The sequence below is a fragment of the Opisthorchis viverrini genome (genome assembly GCF_000715545.1).
Source record: "Opisthorchis viverrini unplaced genomic scaffold opera_v5_52, whole genome shotgun sequence".
Taxonomy (NCBI): domain Eukaryota; kingdom Metazoa; phylum Platyhelminthes; class Trematoda; order Opisthorchiida; family Opisthorchiidae; genus Opisthorchis; species Opisthorchis viverrini.
The window spans coordinates 1661080-1688488 of record NW_008751708.1 but is presented as its reverse complement, the minus strand read 5'-3'; the positions used below and the strand labels follow the sequence as shown (position 1 = coordinate 1688488).

Here is a 27409-nt window from a genome sequence, read left to right as displayed (position 1 = left end):
AATAGGACGTAATGATACCAAACTTTTTGGAGAAATTCACTGATATGCAAATCCATTTGGTTTTCAAGAGAGACTCAACTGAATCTCTCGTTTATGATATTCTACAACTGAATGTGCTGCACACAGGCCGCATCATGTTTTATTTAGCATGATATTCGAGATATTGCAATATATTTTCTATACATAACACATTACTCACAAGGTTCCTGAAAACTGTTCGACAGCCCACGACTGGTTTTGCCCTTCTTGGGGCTCATCAGGTAGGCGCAGTCCCCGAGTTTTCATCAACCTTATGTTCTACTTAAACAGGAATAGCACTGTTTTCGAAAAACCGGTCGTGGGGTGTCGAAGAGTTTTCAGCAACCTTGTGAGTAGTTTCCTTCATAAGAAAAGATACCAACAATTGTTGCAGATTCCCGCTAAAGTCAAAATATCAAGAGATATTTTTAAAAGTAGACAACCTGAGCCATATTAATATGCATCTCGGTTTCTGACTATCCACAGAGTTCATTGCAGGTATCTCAAACAACCGCACAGAGTAGAAAGCAACGATTCGAGTGACACTACAAACTGTTAGTCAGTGAAGATGTTTTATCGTCTGCATGGATTAACGATTATTGTGATTCACTAATTAAACCTTGCCGAAAATAACAAGCGTCGAAACAATGAGATATGTCTTTGGTGTACCCAATATGATCATTTGGACTTTTATTTTTCCGGGTTTATTTATTTGGTTGAAACTCGTTTGTTTAAGGACTTCCAAATCAAAGTCTGTTAAGAAACCCAACCTCAGTGCAATCAGGGAGAGTGGACAGAAATAAATACGCGCAAGGAAAATCAGCTTTTTGTTTCATAAAACAAGTGGAAAGCCTTCAGTTAAGCCAAGCCAAGACCATCCATAACAACTCAAACCACGGTCTCCCCCTCGTAAAGCCCACCTTGGCAGAATACACCTCTAGTCCTTTTTGCATAGGTCTGTGTTGGGCTTCTCAATGTTTCCCTTCTCGTTACTCATTTATTTCCGTTTTTTAGGACTCAAGAAGGAAACCAAAGTGATTGAAGACAATCTGAATCCAGCATGGAACGAGGTACGTGTTTTGCCGTATACACGTTTCCCGGTTTAGACTCTTTCATTAGACTTACAAGGAAAACCGTTGTCGAGTACAGATGTGATGACGGTTACCGTGAAAGACTTCGACAAAGTTACAGCGGACAAGTAAGCGCACATTTTATACATAAAATGGCCATTCTGGAATAAATACAGCCGAAATTGAAGTTTGGACAATTTTCTATTTAATTGAGCTTAGGCGAAATTTAACATTCCATGAGTATTGCACAAGTTTGAGTCGTGTGCATGTGGGATTTATGCATGGATTTAACTCACTGTATGTCTATGATAGAATACACAGGAGTTTTTTTGGAAAGGCTACGAATTTCATACACGGAACACATGACAAAAAAACGAGAAATTTAGTTGGGTACTCCGAACTACTGATATCTTGCAGCTTGTGCATTTTGGGCAGGAATGTTCAGCTGATCAATATTATGTTATTGTGTATTATATATTATTACATATTATTTCCCCGACATCGCTTATTGTGCTTCCCGAAGGTTTTCATAAAATTTCGGCGAGATACACTCGATAAACTATTGCCGTCTAAATAGAAGGCAGACAGAAGTGTATCCGAAGCAAGTTCTTATTCCATAAATTTTGTTTGCGCATCGATTTTCTTGCCTAAAGTGAGCAGTAAATAGTCAACTCGAAGGCAAGAGCTAGAAACGTATGCTCTTGAACCTCAGTGATCAGATTGTATCCATTTATGGAATGGTGAAATTTTAAAGTCAGCTCATGTGACCGTATTAATATCGCTTCTATCTACACGTATGATGACCGAGTCTGGATAATTTGTACTAAGAAATACCCGGCTATGTATGTGCCTATCCATGCCCAACGATTCAGTTAATCGTTCCTTTGCTTGAGTTGCATAGTAATATCGCCGGTTCTATTTCAAACGGATCGATAAAACGACAATATGCAGTTAACGCGACATGTGGAACAATACTTCCACATGGTCTGAACGACTTAGACGAAACCACGTTCCATAGCTTGTTGTGAGCATGTGAAAAATGACAAACCGTTCCAATTCATCTTGCGAATATTGCAACACGAATTAATTCGACAAAGTACCAAAAGTTCATGGCAGTCACATAATCTTTGAACGAAAAGCAAGTCAGTTGAGGAGAGGCGACTTCGGGGGAATTAGCCTTCCCTGAGGTGCATATTAAATGCATAAATGGTCGCTGGATTTTTCGCTGAGCTGGGCGACTTGATTACGAACGTGTCACTACTAATCGAGGTGACATCATCAGTGCATTATTAGGGAGCGTAGTGGAGCGTAGCGATGGGTCAGTGGCTGTTTTCTCCCAACCAGGAAGAAAGTCAAAACCCTCAACAGAGTGTGGCCTTTTGTTGGTTCCGTTAGACGCGGAACAGGTGCCATGAAGATTTCTGAATGCAGTACCACACCGAGATACGACACCACTTATGGCACCGATCCTCTCATGAGTCATCATTTTTGACCGATCCTTTCAGCATTCACTGCATCTCTACCGAATGTGATATTGTTACCTAGGTAGACCAAATTGACTTTTGTATGAAACACGTATTTATCAACATTTACTGCTGATAGTTTGTTAGGGCATTTTGTTTGCTATTCATTGTGCTTAACAGCACATTTATAAGCAAACTACCCCAACGTAGCCCCATTCAGCCGTAACACACTTTCGGTGCCTGGTTGCCCTGACACCCGAAGGGAAAAACAGGGTTGAGATACTACCAAGTTGCCCAAGACTAGACGGGAGAACCTGGGATGCCGAGGTTGGGTTTGAACCACGGACCTTCTGGTTAATAGGTCTGCTCCTTAACCATCAGGCCATCTCAAGCCACATCATAGTCTGTATAGCATTGATACCATACTTTGTCTTTGTTGCTCTCTAAGGACACATTGTGACTTCAGGCATAGAAAGGTGGTACAATGTACTGCGACCGAAAGTCATCGAGTTCAGTTGGCGACAGGACCAATGGACTGACCTAGCCAAGTCGTATCTGAAGTGACCCACCGAAAGTGCGCTCCATGAACAAAGAGATTTTAAGAGCGTCACTCAGAGATTTATCCTCTCGTTATCAAACAACGCTGCTGAAAGTAATTCTCTCTTTCGAATAAAATCATCGACTGTTCTCATTCGAAATTATTCGGTCATCATGAACAAGATGATGTGATGACCCCACTCTTTTGGCGTACATATATATAGGTGAGCTGCTGGTACCCGTAGGGACTAACCAATCAACAGAGGTTGGACCGTTAGATGTCCGCCTGTAATGTTTAACCATAAGAGACTGTGTTACGACCAACAGAAAGACGTATAACTGTGTTGTTACCTGTGTTTCGCCAACGTACGGCAATAAAACCGAATCCAAAAGAATCACATAGAAGAGAATGCCTAGGGAAGGGTCACATTGGTAGCCCGTCATAAATACCCTGAGGTGCTTTCATCTTTTAATGACCTCTCGGCAGTCGTGTGAAGTCTAATATGATGCTTTGTGCAATCATCTGGTGCCGGTGCGAATAAAATAGGTGGACAACTATACAGCGTTTTGTTGATAGCCATAACCTACTTAAATGTAATAGCATAACAGTGAGCACTGAACAATTGTTGTTGAAGTTCCACTGTCATTCGGGAGTCCCCAAAGTTTCAATATTACAGCGAACTTTATCTTTTGTTACATCGTATCATTGTCCTCTCACTACCGCACCGTCTAGGTGACGGTGTGGAGTCCATATATACAGTGGGCCTTCCAGTGAGGATCAGATGTAGGCTCTGGCCGGTGGTCACTTCCTGTGAAGTGGGAGAGGTCAGTTCTTAATGGGGAAACTAAAACGTTGGTTTTATATGGACGTAAAATGTGCTTTCAATTTAGTTCCACTATTCTTCCGATCTACCAGTCTTCTGATTACTGACTTATTTTCTGATTCAANCAAGCCTACTTTGTGCACCTCACTGTTTGACCAGTCAGACTGGGTTTAGTTCTGAAGAGGGACCGAATTCACCCGTTTATTTCTAAAAGTTTGGGAAGAACCTTCCTGTAACCTTTTCACCTAGCCAACTGTCTTTCGAGTCCTTTTCCATGAAAAAAAAACGCGTAATCTGAGACAGACAGTTGCATATAGGTATGGTGTTGCGCCGAACTATTAGTAGCTTGGTTCTTGATCAGGTGGCTGTTGATCTGTTCGCTGAGCTTGGTGATTGACTCGCAAATGTCTCGTCACCATACAAGGAGACATCATCAGTGCGCAGTTGGGTGGGTTCTCGCCCTCTTTGTCCGTGTGGGTTTATATCGCAGTTGAAGGCCATCTGTTTTCTGTTAACATATCTGGCTAATTGGGAGGCAGCTTTTTTACGAATTTATTGGCCCGTTTTTTATCTTTGTTGCATCGTGGTCTGTGTTCTTCTCACCAAACACTGAAACTGAGCACGTTCATAAACCACGAAGATCAAGGAAGCGATAGATCTACATGGTTCCAAACTGTAGAAGAAAACAGCCGTGGAACCCATAGAAGAAGCAAAAAAGCTCGATTCAAACGGACATTTCAATTACATTGGAGGCGGGCAGCTAGAGGACGCAGGGAACTGAACCGTTACAACGGATGAAAAAGGGCGGTGCAACCAACCAGTCAGTCTCCAGATCAGACCACTGCGCAATCCAAATTTAAAGGGGGCCAGTCAAAGCAAGCTTTGAAAGAAACTACTAAAAATACAAGGTCTTGGGATAAACAACCAACTAAAAACAAAGCGGACCACAACGCAATAAAGATTGCAAACGGGCCAATAGACTCGAAAAACGCTCTCTCCAAGTTAGCCAGTCACGTTGAAAGATAACAGGCAATCTTCAAATACTACATAAACCTACACAGACAAAAAAGGCGAAACCCACCCAAATGCGAACTGATGATGTCTCCTCGTGTGGTAACACATCGTTTGCAAGTCAACTGTCAATCTCAACAAACAGGTCAACAGCCACCTGATCAACAACCAATGCATGCAGATTACCTATATACCTATATACATTGGAAAAAGACCAAATGCGCTCTGATTTCATGTATGAATCCTCGGTGGGGTAAGAACAAGATTAATTTGGACATCCCGGTAATAATGCGTACTTTATTTGTCCGGCGAATCCAAGGAATCCGGCTCATGTTGTGCATGAGTCTGTCTGACCAAAGGTTCTAGATCAAGGTCGTTGGGGAATAGATTGTCCGTAGTGTCGCTGCCCATTAGTTCACGCCGTCTTCATGACTCCTCCCTGTTTTAAACTACCTCATGAAATATAAGTATCTCAGTGAAGAACCCCTCTTTTCAAGTAGGCTGAACTGACTTAATTGTACCATTGAAAGGCAAAAGTGTGTTGGTCCTCCAAAAGCTTGTTTTAGTACTTCTGATATCCGCATAATTACGCTTTTCTAAGCAACTGTAAACCAATGCTTTGACTTCGTTTTTAGTTTGATTAGAGTAGGTAAAGCACCTGTCATCAAACCGGCACTTTCCAATACGTCTTACGGTCTTCATAAAGATAAACGCTCCACGCGAAGAGACTCGTTGGTTATATGGTAAAGGTTAGATCAATTTGAGGTGGAAAAGATGAGTTCGTAAAATCATGAATTTTGACCCAAAACGAAGGAGTAGAGTCCATGGACGGGACCCGAATCATGCATTGATTGACCACACTTTCGCCCAAGGTTCCATCAGTTAACATCTGTCATCGCTTTTGCTAGGTTGCTCGACCGAGAGAGCGCTGCTTCGAGTTAACAGTATGGACCGCATTCATACGGCCATTGGTAAAGGGACGCAGTCGCCGGTGATGGAAAATGCAAGCAATCAACGAGGTCTGATTAGGAGTGCCAAGATGTTACCTGCATCTATCTACCTTCTAACAGCACGTACACCAGAAATAATACTACGTTAGGTAGGCTCATGGTTCACGCACTACAGATGGGAGACTTAGTGTGGTTGCACATTCCAGTGTCCATAAGTAGACTATATGTGAAGTCATGGAAGAACTTACCCATCATCCAAGAATTGCATTTTCAACGATCCCTCTCACTCTAGCGCTCAAAGTCAAACCATATGAATGAGGCACATTCTGGAATCAGTGCTGTGAAGTTGGGATAATCAACTCCACTGCATCTGAACAGTACGTCTATCTATACATGATCAAACGTCAGCTATCGTGCTAATCAGCGTTGACGTTTCCTGGTATCGGTCAAAATGACTCTTCGAGATGGATGGCAAATATTTCCGGATCCTTCCTAGTCCCTTTTTAGGGGACTTGCCGTTTGTTCACCAGTCCAGTGCTATGCTGTGTGGAAACTGAGATAAAGTGGATTCTTCAGGGAAGGACAGCTCAGTGGGGAGGTTGCTGTGTTGCTATGTATGTGTGCATCTATAGGCAGATGACTTCCAAGTGGATGTGATGATCAAAATTTGTCAAGCCGCTGTATTCCTGCATGTAGTTGGTGAACTACAATTGTTTTTGTGCCTACATGGATGCGGTCCACCCGCAAGCATTTGACACCAATGTAGAGCCACCTACATAAGAGAAGCAAGTAAACACGCAGAAGATAACTACTCTATTTTAATTAACTTGTCTACCAATACTCCTTATAAAGAAGGGACCAATCGGGAACGTATCATTCTGAGCAGTACCAAGTGATTGAAGCCAGCCTCAAGGAACAGACGAAAAGTAGTCCCCCGTCTGGACTGGACCTTACCAGCTTGCGCATCTCAGCGACTCACTGAGCTATACAAGGGGGTGTTCCCGAGACACTCACAGAGTCTCCCATAGCAAGTTGGTCAATGATTAGAGGTTTGACAAACAGTTTCCTGGTCCTCCAGGTTAGGAGTTGGAACATGTGTCGGCCTGTTCCGTAGAAATGATAATGCAATCGCATTTCCCGCCAAACGATGCTCCCTAGCGACTAGGCTTCTCAGCCAAAGGCTTTGATTGAGGACCCTAATCGTCCTTCTGTCTAGGTGTGCGCGCCCTGACAGTATCCCAGCTCACTTAAAACCATACGGCAGCGGAGCATCGGTGTTGAATACTGATGTCATGTTGTCCGTGATGATGATGACTAGGAACTGGCCTGTCCCGAGAATGACCCTTTTTGGAGAAGGAAGAGTATATGCATATACTTGGACCTGTTTGTGTATAAAAGACTTGTGGTGGTACTGAATATCCGGAGCGTTCACTGCGAATAAAGCGATAAATGCCTGGGTAATTTAAGAAAAGTCAAGAACAAACGCCATCGGAAACTTTGGGAAATCTTTCTGATTGGTCAGTGTTCTTACACCTAGGCAGCAAATACAATATCCCCAAATGTTCTCTCGCACAAATAGGAGAGTTTTTTTATCTCAAAGAAATTCTCTCTTTACGCTCAGGGGCTCGGTTAATTCTGTTGAGAGTAATATTCTCCCCACAAGCTGAGAACGCAGTGGCCAATGGCCACATTGTTGCATTATTTTCGTCTTGAGCGCAGCCGTCAATTTTCTACTACGTGGTTTGTTGAAGTTCCCTTTACCGACCCTTATCAGATTCATGGGAATGACCGAAGTACCCCTGAGAAATCTTGTATCCGGAGCCAAGGAACTACCGATAAAAGCTTACCTCAAGGATAAAAAAGGAAAGGAAACGACGGTGAGCCACTCCTTTTTGAGGATGCATATTACAAATATCCGAACAAGCTGATATGTGAAGCACACTTTGCAGGACATTTTTTGGGCTGTAGTAAGCTAACCGAGATGTCTTTAGACTCCTGTAAATGGAAGGTTTAGAACAGTTTCGTGTGACTTTTTCTCCGACCATGTCATAAGGTTTTTGCTTTATCCAACCATAAAACGGAAATTGGGCCAAAAGTGCGAAAATGTTAGAAACCTATACACTATGTGGTCTGTGAAAATGAGACTTCCAACTTGAATCAGTTTGTCGGAAAGCTTGCCCCATCAGGCTTGTTTAGGAACCTCAGTCTCTTGCATAAGATTGTTGATACTTTCATGTCCAGTCATAAATTTGAAAGGAGCTAACGGTAACTAACTTTAACATTATACTTTTACAATGTCGCGCACACACTGAGCTAATCAGGTTAATGGCCTCTACTGTCAAAAAATACTGGTAATCCACTACCGTACAGGCGGTAAAATCCAACTAATACGGAAGGTCGACAGACTCAATTCAACCAAATCCGAATGAGACCAGGCAGTTGTTTCAGACTATGGCTTATGACTGTCTATGAAAATAGATAGTTTTGCCTGTGCACTTTTCAAAAACAGTTGTGATTTGAGGTGGAAGAGATGAGTGCTGTCAACAAAAAGACTGACGGCAAACGTGGGATGGGAGACTCGGACCCCTCAGTCGCTGGAACTCTCGTTTGAATCATATGCGGTTGAATTTTGCTTAGTAGGTTCCCCGTCTCTGCTGTGTCAGTTCAAATCAGGGAACAAAGCTAGCATCTGGCTCACTATAGACGCAACACAGTCAGTAATCCACTGCTGGTAGTGACAGACGTGGCAGACGTCCAGGAATTTGAATTGAAATCTATACATATGACGTGCGTCTCAGGTGGTCCAGCTGGCGCAGAGAAGTCATATACCTGGGTCTCAGTCATAGGGTATAACCTTTTGTTCGTCTTCCGTAAATTTGAGTTTCCGAAGAAGAACAATCAGTTTATATACACGTTTGGTGAAGAAACAACTTTGCGTTCCTTTGCGACAGGGTTCAATTGAACTTGTGGTCAGGTACATTGCTCCTGAATCCGGTGGAGACGTTGGAGCTGGTGAGTTCAATTGTCCATCGTAACTATGCATACGACAAAGCACTACAAGTTTAACGACATCACTACTTTATACATAGACACTCCACTTAAATTAAATTATCTATAGCCTGGCTTGAATTTCCAGTGCAGAAAGAAAGTACGTTTTAGCTTACGCATGATGGACTGTATCTTGTGATATCAGAAATGTAGATAAGCAGGTCAGATAATTTATATATGAAGGCCCATTGCTTCCCTCCTCATCAATAATGATCTGTTCTGTAAATGAAATTCGAGCGGCGCTGCCACTGTGCAACCTTTAAAGCGGTTGGAAGTAGTCGGCAACTCATACCCTGCAACTCTTGAACCCACTATCTTCGGTAGTGTGTAAACATCTTACCTCTGAAAACGCTTGCAGTCGCTCGAAAAGTCAGTTTCGGTAAAGTTCGGTAGGCAGTCGGTGGATCCGGTCAGGTTTACCTCCAGTTTCTCCAGTTTTTTCTCCAAGACGACAAATGTTTGGTGCCGAACATATGTATGAATACAAATTGTCATACTGTCAGCTTCTCGGTTCAGGGAAGTAAACGATTAACTAGTTAAAGAAAAAAAATAGATGACCTCTTTGCAGTTCAGTAAAAATCGGGGGAAATTTTGCTCTTAATGACCATTAATAGCGTTTTAAGAGTCTTATTTCCGAACCTTTCAGGTACAGTTGTCGATCAGGGTGGTGGTGATGGCGGCGGTGGTGGCGCCAGCGGTGGCGATGGAGGCGGCGAAACTGGAGGGTATACTGATTATGCTGAGACAGCCGCCCATGTGTCCGGCACCATAGGAAGTTCCACGGGGACCGTGCGGCGTAGATCAAAGGAGCCTTACTCCACTAAACCGCAAGACTTCCAGGTAAGGACATTCCATTGTGTTCTGAGCAACGTGGACAACTCTCACCAGGATGTACTCAGTATAGCACTTTCCGTCAAGGGAGCATCCTTTTGGAAGGGGGTACACAAAGGCCATGGGGATGCTTCCTGGTAGGAGAGGTGACTAGCAAGGACCCTCCTGCATGGGTTCTAGGGAGCATAACGGGATTTCTGTTGTATCCTGTTGTTTTAACTGGCGTTTATTGGTTTGGAACAATGGGCTTTAACGCCCCAGATACTCATTATTATTGCATATCTGATGCGTATTAATACAACTTTTGAACTTGTGTAATGGTCGTCAGCCATGTCTTGCACATTATTATAGAATTTTGATAAATTTTCCACCCGGCTGAAACCGCTAAAACTGCAAGGCAAGATGTATTACGGTAAAGCTGTGTCCCCATGCAGTGATAAAAACAATGGTAGTTATTTGGAACTCGGTAAATATTGAGTTTACATGCCTTGCTTCATCATGTGCTCCACTTCCAATCAGAATTAAAACCGTGTTATGATCTAACGAAGAGTGTTGTGCGCATTTTTCGGGCTAAATCATTCGCTCAACCCGGAAGTGTATGCTGATATGGTAAGTTGCTTGTGACATCGAGTGTTTGACTTGACATTCAACCAGTAAATCCAGGCGAAGGTATTCCCGCTGTGCTTGTTGTGTCTTCCTGAGGGATGAGTCACCCATTTTTAAAGCATGAGAGTTTCGCTTCCTGAGGTGGCCTCACCGAGATGGACTGCAATGTGAAAAATCAGAGTGCTGTCCTCAGTTTAGCTATTTTCTGCTGAGTAGTTCTGTTTAAAAGGGGGTAGTATTTGAATATGAAACAGAAAAGTGTGCCACACTGACAGTGACTGAGTTACAAGTTCACGGCTCTATTTAGGGATGAAGACAGTATGCCATTTCTTATATTAGCTAGACATTTAGGCGAGCAAGCCAGCGTACGCAGCGAAATTGTTGGAATTTCCCAAAACTTATCGATGGATGGTTTGGGTTCAGTGAGATCGGTGACCACTGAACAGTCACCGCACAACGAGATGTGACAGCATTTGAATATTAGGGTTGAGGACTAGAGACTGCCGAATACCAAATCTACAGAGCGAGCAAACGCTACCCTTCCATTCGTCACCTTTAAGACGTGAAGAATGAAAGCAAGGTACATCAAGCCGTAGTTTTGGAAGCTCACTTTCTACTGCACCGAGTTTCAAGTATTTTTAAAAAGAAAAATTGAAAAGAGAAATACTTCCTGACTACATGTTCACGTCAATGTTGTCGTGACAAATGAGGGCTTAGAAAGCGTCCTAACGAGATAGCACACATATTCCCATAAGTGACTTTCACAAACATCTAGAAATCCAAGTTAGGCGAACTCAAAGGCTGAGATGAGGGGCTTTACACATGCAGAAGTAAAATATAGAAACGATTCGCTTTTTGTGATTGACATCGTACGCACTGTATTGTTTAGCATTCTCCACGTTCTCCTCTCAGCCGTTTTTTATATGCAAATGATGTAAGAATATAAAATCTTCAAAATCGATTCTTAAGGAGCGGACTCTCATTTGGATGTTTAAACTAAGTGTCCATATTTTTGCAGCTTGAGACATACTGTTTCTTACAAGTATATATGCCCACAAAGAATATGAGTAGGTGCTTAAATCCAGTGAAAACCAAACAGGTTTACAAATTATATTATTTCTCGAATTTCGTCTAACCCGGGTATAAACAGAACATAAGGTTGGCAGGAACTCGAAGTCCACGCCTGCTTAATGGATCCCAGCAAGGGCAAAAGCGGTCATGGGCTGTCGAAGTGTTTCCAGCCACATTCCTGTCTTTTCCTTCAGGATGACTGGATACCTCTTTTTGTATCCAGTGCGTTTCTACTCATTTGAATGGCACACTGAACTTTAAAAGGAAGGACGAAAATCCTTTTTCTTGAATCTTGCGAAGCAACGGACACCCAAGAACCCTTACCAGAAGGAGGATGAAGGAACTTGCATGCCAATAAGAATGGTGACGATAAGACTAAATGAATGGCTTTTGCCAAAATCAGGAACCTCACAGGAAGATTATCACATCCGCCTGACTCTGTGTGGCTAACAAATTGAACGCCACACTAAGGAGGTCACTTTTAAGACTGAAGGGTAAAAACAGACAACTCGACCTAGATGATATTATGTGCTGGGCAAACTGTGATTTGCACGCTGGACTGAACGGGGAGAAACAAGCCAAAATACACAAAGGGACATTAAGAAGACAAATTTACCTTAGCGAAATACACTCACTCGCAAACAAATTCTGTTTCGCAAGAGACTCACCTGGAACCCGGTCCTGGGCTGTCGAAGAATTCTCAGCAACCTTATGAGTAGTGCATTACGAATATGCATGTGTCGTGATATCTCGAATATCGTAGCGACTGAAACATGAGGCGGCCCAGCGCAGCACGTTCGGTTGCCTGGAAACATCACAAAAGAGAGATTCAGTTGGGTTCCAGCTGAGTCTCGCAAAACCAAATTTGTTTGCAAATGAGTGTATTTCGCTAAGTTCGTGCAACTTGGTTTCAAGTAGAACATAAAGTTGACGGAAACTCGGGGATTGCGCCTACCTGATGAGCCCCAAGAAGGACAAAACCGGTCGTGGGCTGTTGACCAATTTTCAGCAACCTTATGAGTAGTGCATCACAAATTTGCCTTTTTCGGGTTCCACACCTGACAATCTGCTTCCACTTCGGAAACATCAGTATTGTTACATGTAAATGCACAAAACCCACCGGGTGTTTTTGGAAGCATAGTGCTCCGCGACACCTTCAGTCTGTCCATAGACACGGGACCACAAATCCGCCCAAACGGCACAAACGCAATCGAGCGTTGGATAGGACGATATGAGAAGTCATGCGGCCAAACAGGAAGGGGATCCACTACCAAGCTCAAAGTTCATCTGGATGTCAACCATCAGAACGCGGGCGAACAATTCAATCACTGGAATTGCCCACTAGTCATGGTTGAACATCATCCCTTTCCCTTGCAGAGACACGTATCTGAACTCGCGCACACCACCGTTTTAGCTGGTATCACATGCCACCCGTGATGCTACCTCGGGTCGTGACCAAACTGCTACCACGAAATGCTAAGCTTAGAGATCAATTACACCACGAACTGAACATGTACTACTCATACTTCCTTATTCACCAGGTGACTGGTCTTATTGCCATTGATTGGCATGTGAACGAGAATAGGCTATGTCATAACAGGGGTTTGAAAATTGCCATTTCCATGAATTTTTACCTAGCCTTAATGATTGAAGTAGTGGCTAGCTGTTTCATCCGAAGTGCTCCGTGTGTTCCTGGATCCGAACTACGGAAAAGCGGTCTCTTCTAATTATATTTTTAATTGTAACTCAATGGAACTGCGGCTAGATTTGCAATGTGTGATTCGAAGAAACGGAATAGGATTTACCGCTCACTAAGGATTTGTGGGTCCGCTTGTTGCACTTCCTGTCCTCGGTACAGAACATCCATCAAAAAGCAGAAACATCAGATTCACATATGAAGTCTGAAAACAAAAGTACAATTAACCCGAATGAACCTACGTATGTTCCTGATGAGTTCTGTGTCAGTTAAACATTTATCCGTGGTTTTGAGTTCACGTAGCATGCATTCCATTTCACCTATCTAATACTAGGCTTTTCAGAATGGTTTTCTGGGAGGAGTTGTTCCTTTGCTGGGTGACATTACTGTGAGGAGTGAAAATGAGACTGGGGCAGGACACATAGGTATAGCCCAGTGAATGGTTATAACAATAAGCGAAACAACAATTTACTACCAGCGAATGCAAAGTGTCGTCAATGGAGGAAAAAATTACAAATTGCTCTCACAGTAATCCACGAGAGCTTCCTTACGGTTTGATTTGAGCAAAACATCATCATTATCTTGGGTTTCAAGCGAGTGTTGGAAACCCAGTCATATCCGATGATATCCAATATCCAACACGAGATAAGATAAAGTAGAATTCGGAGTTTAGACCCACATGATAAGCCCGAAGGGCCGGGAGTAGTATCAGGCTGTCAAAGAGTGTTCATCAACCTTATGAGTGGCACCGTAGCTAAAAAAGGATGAATTTACTTACAGACGGATCGGGCTAGCTCTAATTGCTAATAAACAGTAGCAAGGTGAGTTTACAACGTTACTTTCGAGGAAAAAGCATGCCGAAATGAACCCCGCTATCTTTAAAATGTTTGTCGGTTTTCTGTACTCCGGAAATTAGTCTATCAACTTGGCCGAGGACGCATGAGAGGATTTGAATCTTTCATTCATTTGTTTATCCGTGTCTCTGACTGGATTTTCAACGCAAACCGAGAGACCAATCAATGGAGGGCCAAACGAAGCGCATTACGTTTGTACTAATCAAGCAAAGATGACTGAGGAAGCAGAAATTCCTTGTTACCATGCTATGATGCCTCTCAGCTTTGACAAAAAACGTCTGAACCCAACGTCAGGTTACAAGAGGCTTTAGTGAAGGCCTCAATTTGACTAAGGGAATCAGTACAAAAAACAATAACATAGGGCATTAAACAGCAGGTTTCAATATTGCAGGTAAGTGTGCCAGTTTGTTGGGCCTGGTAGAATCTAGTGAGGCGATTGTCAGAGCACAACCCTCTCAATTGAGTACGCACGACCAGTGCTTACTCACCTTATGTGCATTGGGACAAGTAAAACAAAACGCATGTTAGATAATTATGTGGCAATGTACATGCCATCAAGTAAAGCTATCCGCTTGAAGATCACACTGCAGCTTTGCTCCTCAGGTACAACCTTCTCTTTGATGTCTGTGAGGATAAAACACCACACCCTTGGTCTCAGTGTTTCCTTCGTAAACATGGTTCTACATGCTACGCTCATCGCCTAACACTGGTTAGCAAGAAAGAGTATAAATCTAAACGCATATGAAGGTAATGCCACTTTGATCAGATATGGAGCTTTAAAAACTTTAAAATGCGTCAGAAATCTTCGAAAAATTAGCGTCAGGGGGTTATATAATGCTCACCCAAAGTACTGAAAAAGGAGGTAGACGTTTGCGAGGAAATCAGATGGATCCCTGGTTTATGATATTCTCTAGATGAATGTGCTGCACAAAGGCCGATTTAAGCTTCCTTTGGCACGATATTCCAGATTTGCGGCAGATTTTCTTGACGGAACGCACTATTCATACGGTTGCTGTAATCTATTGGTTTCGCCCTTCTTGAGGCTCATCAGGTAGATGAGTTTTCATTAACCCCTGTGTCTCACCCGATCTGTCAGAGTTTTAAGCAACCTCATGGGCGCTGTGATCCTTGGAGAACATGTAGTTATTGTTTACGTATACGTTCAGCTAATGAGAACAACACAAAATATACGTTCAGCCAATGAGAACAACACAAATGAGAAATTCAGCTCGGTTCCAGGTGGGTCTTTCGAAAAACCAAATTTGTTTGCAAATAAGTGTATATTCGCTAATTTCGTGCAATTTGGTTTCAAGTAGGACATAAGGTTGACGGAAACGCAAGGACTGCGCCTACCTGATAAGCCCCGAATAGGGCGAAACCGGTCGTGGGCTGTTGACCAATTTTCAGTAACCTTATGAGTAGTACATTACAAAGATATATAGAAAGTGAGGATCTAATGAGAAGTCGTCATGTTTATTGAGACAAACAAAAACGGTAATCCAAAAGCAAAATACACTCACTTGCATGCCAGTTTGGTAATCCAAAAAGCTGGGAATGGCATTCTCCATCAGACCGAGGAGGAAATGTGTTTTGAATATATCACATAATAACTAGTTGGCTGATTTTAGTCAACCTCTTGAACGCGGTACAATGTTCGATGTCTCATCAAGATCTATCTTGGTCACACGAGCTTCATTCTCATACCCACTCAAAATAATCTCCATTAATGACGGAGGCGTGGTTTTACATTCTGAAATGCTCACTTTTAAATGGATGCAGTTTCATAACAGCACAAGTCCTTCGGGAATGAAAATAACTGACCATACTGATCTGTTAACTTACATCCACGAACAACTGTTGACAGGTCCTTCGCGGTAGACGATGGAGGCAGAATCAAACCTATCAGTTCATCACCAATACCAGCAACATCAATCATTTTCCAACCGCTTCTAGCCCTTTTCTCCCACACAACTCAGTTCCGTCAATCACCCACCCCAGGAGGAAAGTTTCCCTAGATAAAAACTGACCTGGCGCAAGCCCCTCTCTTTCTCTCAGAATAAGACAGTGTTTTCGTGTTCTGAGACCGAACTGTGGTCGGCTGACGATACAGTTCAAACAAGGAAGTACGGCGACTTGAAAGAAATGGAATACTAGCACAAATGATGCTTGTTCATAATGATACTATCGCGGTTCGATCGTGGTACTGCCAACATATTTAAGTGCTTAATGACTATGATGCGACTTAGTGCTTGATGATGCTCTTGACCATCAGGATTTACGAGATACAAGTTGAAGCGTGTGGTATAGCTTAGCCGAGTGAGAACTCTTTGCTTTTCACCAACCGAAGAGTGACCACGTTGGCCGCATCACCTACGGCTATTACTGACAACGTTCTGTGGTGCGACCCGGAACAGCATTTTGAACGTCCACATTTGTTTGATCAAAGTAGTTTGTGCTGAATTTTGGTGAGTGTTTAAGAGTTGTTTTCATCCAGAACAGATACACGGATTCCAAATTACACCAGAATATCTGTATTGACGCTCGGGACCGAACGTTTGAGTGTTTAACCAATGACCGGGGGTTCAAAACTCTGAGTTTTATGAGATACCCACTACTGGTGATTTCCAATAAGGATAAAGCGGTTGTACAGTGCTTCTCGGCTTTTCAGCATAGACTGGCCTCAGTGACAGGACAAAATCATAAATTGAAAATACCTGTTGTCACCTGCGCAGTTTCTTAGTTGTGGAATACTGGACGTAGCAGTCAAATCCTTTCTCTTAGAATGTAGTCGCCAGTGCAATAAAAAAAGTTGTCTGTTCAGTGTACACGCGAAAATATGAATCAGTTCGCTTGCAAACTGTTCTGTGCAAGTTCACACATCGGCTTCTACGCACCCTTGCAACACTAATCGATTTGACCAGCTTTCTGATAAAAATGAGAATAGAACCAGGTTGGCTGTGAATTGGCCATGAAAGCCGCTCGGTCGCACAAAAGCACACACCAAAGAAATGCGGATAGTCCACGACAAAACAGGACTATGCAAATACCAAAGCTGAATTTGGTCCACGTTCGACGAAAAAATCTCTCGCTTATCCATCCAGTTTTTCCAAGGCGAAGCTCTGATTCAGCTTCATGACTCATTAGTGAAATGTTTCTACAATTCGCACACGTCCTCAGCATCAGGATGAAACCTGTTTTACGGTTTACTGTTTGAGGGTCTGTGTGTGTATGCAGGATTAGCTTCAGCCATGCATAGCGAGACGCGTCGACGTTTTGCGGGAACTAAAATCATCCTCATGTTCTTGTCAACCAAGACAATGAATTACCGAGTAATTTAGACCATGTTGGGGCGCAGTAACAAATTACTAGAGGGGTACTTTTTAGCTAGAAATTCATTTGTCAGCAACTCACAACTTACATAGGATGCAATTGCTCATACTACACAACAAAAACGGATCTAAAGATTTGTCAGATGCGCAGTGAATGAATGAAAAAATCGTACTGTAGTTCCGAGCTTTCTAACAGTGTTCAGCGTCAACTGAACGATTGAATCCAGGCTTGAAACCTTCACTGCCAAAAAACTTGCCGAAGATATTTTGGCCCTTTTAAATTCACTTTAACGAATGTGAGAGAAAACGTCTGGTCAACTCCTATACATTAGAGAATCACGAAGGGCGATAGGGCTCGCCAATGTTGGGACCAAATCAGATAAATGTTCAACACGAGGAGCAATTGAGTTCGGCCTCCAAAATACAAACCAAGCATTCATTCAGGAGGTAATATCAGACTCCAAACTGATGTCCAAAGTTCAGTTCCAAACTGTGGCGGAAGCCAGATGGGGTCGGAGGAGAGTTCAATGTGACGGAGGTTCGTCGTAACGTGAGTGTACTTCAACCACCACAGGTAACCGCATCAGGCCACTGTCTGCTTTACTGTCAATCGTAATGGTTCAGCTTGCATCGGATTTGTATATTTGCAACCAATATTACATCTTGTGCTGCGCAAACCGTTAGAGTTAGCGAACCTATGCACAGACGTCCAGTGGTCCGACCCCTGTCGAGCGGCGGTTCCTTATCGGGGCACAGTCAGCCAACCACATACATATATATATATATATATATATATATATATATAGCAGNCGATGAAATTTCCTACATGTTTAACTATTCTGTGCCGTATTTTTTTGGTCCGCGATTCACGTTATTCACCTAATTCAATCACTCGTCCGAAATGATAGCTGGAATGGATGAGATTAATTGATTATCCTAACCGTTAGCATCCCGCCTCGTCATTTCATTTCTGTACACCACTACTGATGAAATTGTTTTGAAGGTTTTCAAGTTTGTTGGATCTGTCATTAAAAAACCGTTATTATATCTATGATAATCATAAGAAAACAACTGTAGCTCTTGGATCGAACCACAACACCGAGACTTTGCAGAACCGTTAGATTTTACTTATTACCAAAGAATGGGGAAGTCCGATTCTCCAACACTTTTTCACCGGGCATGAAGAGATCCACGGACAGACTATAACAAAAAGCAAAACAGCATCTTCTGGTGACCCAGTTCAATAATTACATGGCCCAGAAATCGACCGTTTTTCAGTTCAGTTCCGTAGTTCAACTGCATATAGTATCTGACCCTTTTCTACCGGGTCACATCACCCCCAAATACCCCTTAGCTGTTGCCTTGAAATACAAACAGGGACTTCACTAGAACTTAGCTTTGATAACAGAATACAGTCCAGTCCTTCAAATATCTCACAAAACACTGAAGTGTTTTCTTCCTCATGCGCTGATCATGTTTTTCCATAATTCCATTCATCCCTCGGTGCAACCGTATGAATATGTAGTGTCCTGGAACAGTTGCCGGTTACTGCAAAACCGTTTCGCAAGACAAGTGGAATGACGTTTACAAATATCGCTCTTATTTACACATACTAATGGCTTGGGCCAGATAACATCATCTCCACTTGTACGGTAATTGATTGGAGTTTCACATTAAAGCGTAGCGGGATAAAATAGCTCGCACGTAGGGGCCTGGGAATATAACGTCCTGGGAGATGTCCCTGAATATAATGCCATAAAGTTGATCACAGTATCTGTTTGCAGAAGAAACAAGACAGGCAGGTAACTGACACGAATCATCAGTCAACAGACAAGAGGGCAGGAGGGCAGACTTCTATGTCGTTGGAGTAACACTGTGTACAGCAGCAGAATGTGGAAACACTTTGACGCCCTGGATGTTACACTTTCGTGCAAACCGACAAGTTTAGCCTACAGATAACGTTTATAGATCTGGGAAAATCAGTGGCAGAGACTGGGGGTGAGTGCTTGATTTCTTTTTTTCAAAGCACGCAAAGCTGGAAAAATCTGGTCAGTAAACTTCAAAAAATACGAACCAACAAAGTGAAGAATCTAAACCTATTGGTTGTGTTCTCGATTACTTCGCAGTCTGGAAGACCGAACCCCTGTAGGAGAGAATATTTCCTGTCAGAAAAAGACTTCGAACATTCTCGAAGGTGTTCACGAGCATAGTCTTGTTTTGATTTTGCGTGATCATCACTCCGCGCCATCCAAACGTTTTGTTTCTCAACTGACGACCCACCTGAAGATTCTTCTACGAAAAATAAGATGGGGCAGTCAAAACTTCATCATCTTAGAGGAGTGAATTAGAGCGTAGTTGCACAACAGCGAGGCATCAGTGCTGACTGCTGATGTTATACTGTGGATGGTGATGATGATGAGACGAAAATAAAGGCTACTCATCGTCGATTAATCGGGAATTTAAAATGGTTCAACCCGTTTTTGTGCGTTGAAATTTCTTTCGTTCCGAAAGAAATCTTAGACCATTTGCTAGTGATTCTATGAGATTGATGTTCAAGGCCTCGAATTTCATGTTACGCCCACTATTCGAAAGTCAAGTGAAAAGGACCAATATCACTAGCACAACTGTTGCAGTCTCCCACAATGATGGCCAGCTGTTCTTGAAAAACCTTGGTTTGATTGACCGTTTAGTATGACAAGAGTTCGAAACGCCTCAGACATTTTACTACTGACTGAGGGTAGTGAAGACAGGACACAGGAGTGAGGATAGGATGTCACCCCAATATTGATCCCGTTCGTGATAGTTAACTTCTATTTTTCACCCGTGTCTTCTTCACACAGTTAGTTTCCTCGTTCTTATTCGGGGGCGACCAGGTGGCACACAGTTATGTAGATAAAAGCGGATGACGACCAATGTTGAAGCTCATCAATTCGTCAGCATAGTGTTCGTCGGACTCACGTATATGTAAGGAAAATGAGCATGAGACACTCAAACAAAATCATTTGGGAACACCCATTAGATTTAATGTCAAACCAGTGCAGAGGAAGTCAGCGTGTTCATATTAGTCACCGGTCTTAAGATGAAACGTCTCCATTCAGAAGCAATTTAGATGTCTGTGGAATGTGTTGTCCCTGGAGGGACGCTATAGCAGCACTTGCACGAAAAGCCTAGCAGTACCTTATATCTCAAATGCTGATCTGGTTGAACAAAATGCCGGCAAATTGTTTGCTGGTTTTACTCCCTGTAAACGGATCAAAGAGAGCAGTTTCTAAACCTATGTGTTCTCGATTACTTCGCAGTCTGGAAGACCGAACCCCTGTAGGAGAGAATATTTCCTGCCAGAAAAAGACTTCGAACATTCTCGAAGGTGTTCACGAGCATAGTCTTGTTTTGATTTTGCGTGATCATCACTCCGCGCCATCCAAACGTTTTGTTTCTCAACTGACGACCCACCTGAAGATTCTTCTACGAAAAATAAGATGGGGCAGTCAAAACTTCATCATCTTAGAGGAGTGAATTAGAGCGTAGTTGCACAACAGCGAGGCATCAGTGCTGACTGCTGATGTTATACTGTGGATGGTGATGATGATGAGACGAAAATAAAGGCTACTCATCGTCGATTAATCGGGAATTTAAAATGGTTCAACCCGTTTTTGTGCGTTGAAATTTCTTTCGTTCCGAAAGAAATCTTAGACCATTTGCTAGTGATTCTATGAGATTGATGTTCAAGGCCTCGAATTTCATGTTACGCCCACTATTCGAAAGTCAAGTGAAAAGGACCAATATCACTAGCACAACTGTTGCAGTCTCCCACAATGATGACCAGCTGTTCTTGAAAAACCTTGGTTCGATCGACCGTTTAGTATGACAAGAGTTCGAAACGCCTCAGACATTTTACTACTGACTGAGGGTAGTGAAGACAGGACACAGGAGTGAGGATAGGATGTCACCCCAATATTGATCCCGTTCGTGATAGTTAACTTCTATTTTTCACCCGTGTCTTCTTCACACAGTTAGTTTCCTCGTTCTTATTCGGGGCGACCAGGTGGCACACAGTTATGTAGATAAAAGCGGATGACGACCAATGTTGAAGCTCATCAATTCGTCAGCATAGTGTTCGTCGGACTCACGTATATGTAAGGAAAATGAGCATGAGACACTCAAACAAAATCATTTGGGAACACCCATTAGATTTAATGTCAAACCAGTGCAGAGGAAGTCAGCGTGTTCATATTAGTCACCGGTCTTAAGATGAAACGTCTCCATTCAGAAGCAATTTAGATGTCTGTGGAATGTGTTGTCCCTGGAGGGACGCTATAGCAGCACTTGCACGAAAAGCCTAGCAGTACCTTATATCTCAAATGCTGATCTGGTTGAACAAAATGCCGGCAAATTGTTTGCTGGTTTTACTCCCTGTAAACGGATCAAAGAGAGCAGTTTTACCATATGATATATCGAAAAAGGTCTTGACACATTGTTAATCGATCGACAGTTTCTCTTAAAATTGCGGATAGTGGTGACCTTGCCCCGCCGTCAGCCGCGCTCCAACAGCGGAACAGTATCTGGTAGAAATCCATGTTCATACCCAGGGGCGATCAGTCCATGACTTGGCAACGATGCACAATAGTTTGCACCCGTCAACTCAGTTGTGCTGGTAAATGCCGTTTTCCCGGATCAGCACCACCAGACGAGACGAATCAGTGGTTAGTGACTCTGTTACGCACCCAATGCAGCAAAGTTATCGCCCTCAACCCCTACTACATCGGACGCCAGTGTCCAGATTAGGCCGTCGCCTCCAGTGCATAGCCTTCATGATCTTATTCTCCCAATCCTCGGTGAACCGAGGACACCATTTCACTTTAGTGCACGTTTTGTCAACTGAAAAACTGAGCTGAACTCACCAAAGAAACGGATAATTTTCCGCTTGTCAACGTGAGCGAAACTCCATGAAAATCTCTGATACTCAATTAGAAAGCGCTACAAATAGCATTCCAGAGGAAACTAATGCAGTAGTTGTTTTTGTAAAAACAATCAATGTGAGTTGTTGGAACTCTAGTCATCTGATTGATAACTACGGGGAAAAACCTTGACTTGGTGTTGACTTTACTATAATTTAGTTGTCGAACACTACTCAAATGTGGCCATACTAGCAAACAGTTCCAAATATGGAATTACCACGGTGAACATGCGCTGCACAACGGATAAACGCCAAACTCCTGATACCCGCCGATTATTCTATAACTGACGGTCTTTTTACGGGCAGCTAAACTCTACAAAGCATCTTTTCTAATCGTGCACTTCTCCAACTCATTTCCTACGGTTCTGCACCTTAAAGTTGGTTGGCAACCATTCTGGATCGATCTCTTTTTTTTAATTTTGCACTCTTCCTGGTTTAGATTCGTGTGAAGGTTGTCGAAGCACGTCAACTTCAAGGCAACAACATTCCTCCGGTATGCAAAATCATCTGTGCTGGAAGTCAGAAGGAGACCAAGGTTAAAAGTCAAACGAATTCCCCATACTGGGATGAGACATTCTACTTCAACTTCTATGAGGCTGCAGCAACGCTATTGGAAAAACCCATTGTATTTGGCGTGTACCATTCGAAAAAGATGCGAAAAGATGCTCTGATTGGTTCATTCAAATTTGACTTGGGACTGGTCTACGACCAGGACAAGCATGCCCTACTCAACAAGTGGTTGTTATTGTGCGATCCGGATGATACAATGTCTGGATGCAAAGGCTACTTGAAGGTTTCCGTCGTTATTGTCGGTCCGGGCGATGAACCACCGGTAAGCTTTATTGTACAAACCCATACAGGTTGCTTTATCGCTATCAGCATCAACAAGACAACTGAGTTCCATGCATTGAGTATAATATAACAGCTTTACAAACGGGAATCTGTTAGCTCTTGGGTTATTCCACCCAATAGGATTGAGGGCATTCGGAGATCACAGTTATTCTCTGCATTTTTTGGAAAACCTACACACAAACTAAGTTTCACTTGCAAAGTGAGGTCAATATTGTTTGATTTACACCGCCTTACATCGATTACAGGATAATGAACTTTAGGCGTGCCTTAGCGTCGTACTTGCGACCCGTGTGAAGTAATTATTCTGTAAATAGTGTGTGGTTGAAATAGGATAAATGAAGTAATCGGTCGTTTATGAGGGCCAGTGGTCATTTTACCGTGATATTTACTCAGGAGCACCTATTTCAGAACTGGTTCTCATAATTCAAAAGGGCTATTAGCATACAGTTTTCTGAAAAGGCACTATGACCTTAGACACGGGACACTGTGGAATGTGGAAAATGTGGAAGTTTTAAGACGGGGTTTGCGATTCACACCACAGCGGCTGATAGCCGAGGCGGTGGAAATTACTAACCATCACAGAGTGAATAGAATCGAGGGTGTGGAGTTGGCGAGCTTATTGAAAGCTGTTTTAGATGAGCTGAGTTGACACGTGACGGTTTGGTTGTCAATCCACGTAGAAATCTTAACCTGACCAAAGGTCACAGCATCCCTCTTACACAACTATCTTAGCACTAGCTCACCCACACAGACGGACAGAATGTTCAAACGAAGTTCAAGAGGGACCATCAAATGAACCGAACCAAAACTGGATCCTAGGCTAGACCCAAACACATGTAGGCATCCCCACCGACCCAAAACTTGTTCAACCACTCTAACACATTAAAATCCTTCGGTCGGCACCCAACAGAGATTTAGCTTGACATAGCTGATTGGTTCTTCTTCCGCCTTAAATCTCCACCAACTTCGGAACCCAGTCACTTGGCCTGACGAAGCTTTTGTGTCAAGAGCGAAANNAGCAATAAAATCTACCGATGTCATCAAACTTTTTCAAAAACTATGACCTGTTCATATGGGAATTTCTCAATGATGTGTGAGTGCATTATCGCTTTTGACACGGCAGGCAGCGAAAAGAGAGACAATATAGATCATCGTTTCTGAAGCTGCTTGGATGGAACACGTCGAAATTTTTATTCTTGGACCCTTATGGTTATAAAACGGACAGAAAGATTAGCAAACGAATTTAGTCAAACGAATTTTTGCTGCCTGTTGAAAATGGAACTACGCGGTGGTAGTCTGTTCGTTGACTTACAACCTTATAGATGAGAAAGTATACAACATCAATCCAGAGCCTCAAGCCTGGTAATAAAACCCTGTGTCTGCAAAGTGTACTGAGTTCGTGGGTATTACGGTTTGTAGGTTTGAATGATGCGTGCATATCTACAGGTGAAATCCGGGCAACCGTCCATCGATTGAGTGAGAACACATCCAACATGGGAAGACAGATAATACATCTGTAACATCAGGGACTGTCCTGACATAGAATTTTTAGAGGCATCCAGGGAACAGATGAGAACAGTCAGGTCAGACCAGTCACCCAAATGACTAACCTCGACGGTGTTGAGGGATTTAGGGGCCAAACCAGAAGCAAACGTTTGTGAGAGCACTCCCCACAACCCGTTCCCGGCCACTAAACTATTAAAAATCTATACAAAACCAGAAACGTTTGTGAGAGCACTCCCCACAGCCCGTTCCCGGCCACTAAACTATTAAAAATCTATGGAACGATCCACAAGGATAGATTGCGTTAACTGACTGTTCTAATGGCTGCGACAGTTTATCCGACCAGTCGTTGTACTTGGTGAGAAACAGATCAAACACAGAGCTCAAGAGGTCGTTAAAACCGGTTTATGTGACCAAGGAATGATGAAGATGGAAACGGTTTTACCAGTTTACTAAATTGTAGTATCAACTGACCTAATCAGGAAGAACAGAATTCTGGATTCTACAGCATAATTCGTCTTATGTTAGACTCTGAGGTGTAGGCTGCATACAATAAAGACTGAATTATATCATCATTTCAGTTACATCTGTGTGGTTCATCCCGTTAAGCCAAAAGACGGTAAACGCGTTCGAGTAAAACTGCTCTTAGCACGCTAACTTTTGTGAACAAACTTTTGCTCACTGGTTCACGTTCAACTTTTGCCCCTCAATTTAGAGTCTGAAAGTGGAAAACGGAGACAAGGATGACATCGAAACGTGAGTGCTCTATTTCAAGCGACTGACAACTTCATTTTATAGAAATTTACTGCGCCCTGCAGGAGTTCAGCTACAACCAGCCATCTTTAAAATTCGCATCTACTCAGCTGAAGATTTACCTCAAAGTAAGACTTGCTCTTTCTTTTTTTGTTGTTATTTTCTAAGGTACCGACTGAAGAGCCTCCACAAGCGATGCACGAATAGTTACACTAAAATAATGGACTTTGAGGGACAAAGATGGTCGAACTGAAGTACCAGACATCACGCAACTTGAACAGGATATGAGATTTTGCTGAGCTCACGATAGCTAGCTACTTATTGTACTGTCACAGGTTGCTCACTGCCATTTATATTTGAGAGGAGAAGTGCCCGTTGCCGCGAAGTTGTCTGCTAACACGAATAAAGCGGGTACAAGTCGTCGGATGCTGAAGTAAATATCTCATCTGCACAGCGTTTTTAGAAAGTGAACATCCGCAAGCATCCTTTTGAACTTTCCTAGACGTTCTTCCAACACCGAGCAATAATGAACGGACGCTTCAAAGTGGTTTGACAATTTCCGTAGTAACCTTCACCTTCCCACAGATGTAGAGACGGAGCTTGGACACCAGGTCACACACTACTCAAACGCATTATCAGTAGTATGCACCGGTATCTCTCACTCTTACATCGAGTTGCATGTCAGCTACGTGCTAAAACGGTGCTTAATTCAGGCCATTCAATTTGGCTAATTCATCACTTGTAAGGTATTGTGGGCCCAACTGTCTTTGAGCGGAATCAGTTGTTTTCTGGTCATCATCATCATCTGCATCATAACATCAGTGTTCAAAACTGGTGCTTCCCTGCCGCCGGTAACGCATTCGCTAGTTGGTTGAGAGATCGAACCCGAGGCCAGATTTATCTGTAAACATCGACGAGTTTGTGTCTCCAATGGAGCATGCTTCACAGTTGTCCCAAAGTGGCCAGGTTAGCCAGAGACGTGAAACTAGAAACTGCTGAAGGTCCAATAGGGTAATGAATTTAGTTTACATGCCATACTCATTATTTTCGCTTACGCCACTAACAATCCGTTTTTCGCACCTTCCGCTGTTTTTCACAACCCACATCTCCTCTACCAGTGGATCCGGATACTCTCAAAGGAATACGCACGTCAAAGGCTGAATCGGAGGCCTTCGTGGACCCGTTCGTCAAAGTTTCTTTTGCAGGCATCACGGTAAACGTAACCTTGTTTGTCGTGGCTACAGAACTGCATGAATCACAAACCCTACATTTTTGTTAGCAGTACCATGGTAGACGGCTTTGTTGCTTATGAGTAGCTAACGCATCGTAAATTTTTTTTTGATTACACAGAACAGCCCAACACCAATCCCAGGCTGCCTTATAACGTGGTGTCAAACAACATAAAGTATATTCTCACCTGTCACAAATTAGTTGCTCCCAGAAAACATTGAAATCATACAAACAGTATATTGGCAGTTTTTTTTAACTTTGCTTAAGCTTTGCCGAATCCGACCGCACCCAAAGAGGTTCGACTATCTGTCGGAATTTCGGCTCTGATGATGGAATGAAAACTTTAAAGGAGCTGGGCGCCCCATGGATAGATTGATATATATGTGACTTCCCCTGGCCGAGTTATTCCTCAAGGTGTATGTTACTGAACAGAATGGTCCCTTTTTGGTTTCCACACGTTGAGTACAGAAACAAGTGCCTAAAATATCCTAGAAGAGACTAAAGTACTTCGGTCTTGCGAAGGCTTGAGATAGAATCCCCTTCCTAAGGTTGTTTGCTGCTTTTTGAGACAGTTTGACTGTCACCGGATACTGTTCTGAATGGCACAGTTGTCGAGAGTCGTCGGTTTTCAGATTCTCGGAAGCTGAACACGGAAACTCATGGTGGCTTTGACAGACTGTAGCCTGGTAATAGCTAAATTAGTTCACATACCTTGGAGACCTTACCACTTCTAGTCACCGTCTGAGAGGGGCGGTCTCAATAATGTGGTATCTTAGGTCTGTTTGTTACCTTTTGGAAACCTGAAG

The 27409-nt window shown here is 42.9% G+C and overlaps 1 protein-coding gene across 1 annotated transcript in view; it reads left to right on the top strand.

The window, feature by feature from the left end:
* The window catches only part of T265_03596 (hypothetical protein), a gene marked incomplete at both ends in the record, with an annotated part of 120663 nt that overhangs the window by 10074 nt on the left and 83180 nt on the right, over positions 1-27409 (top strand). The window contains 9 exons of the mRNA XM_009168115.1: positions 1033-1088; positions 1125-1216; positions 7648-7750; positions 8825-8885; positions 9568-9761; positions 22705-23097; positions 25336-25376; positions 25419-25501; positions 26492-26586. Coding sequence (XP_009166379.1) covers positions 1033-1088; positions 1125-1216; positions 7648-7750; positions 8825-8885; positions 9568-9761; positions 22705-23097; positions 25336-25376; positions 25419-25501; positions 26492-26586 — 1118 coding nt within the window. The remainder of the gene's footprint in view (positions 1-1032; positions 1089-1124; positions 1217-7647; positions 7751-8824; positions 8886-9567; positions 9762-22704; positions 23098-25335; positions 25377-25418; positions 25502-26491; positions 26587-27409) is intronic.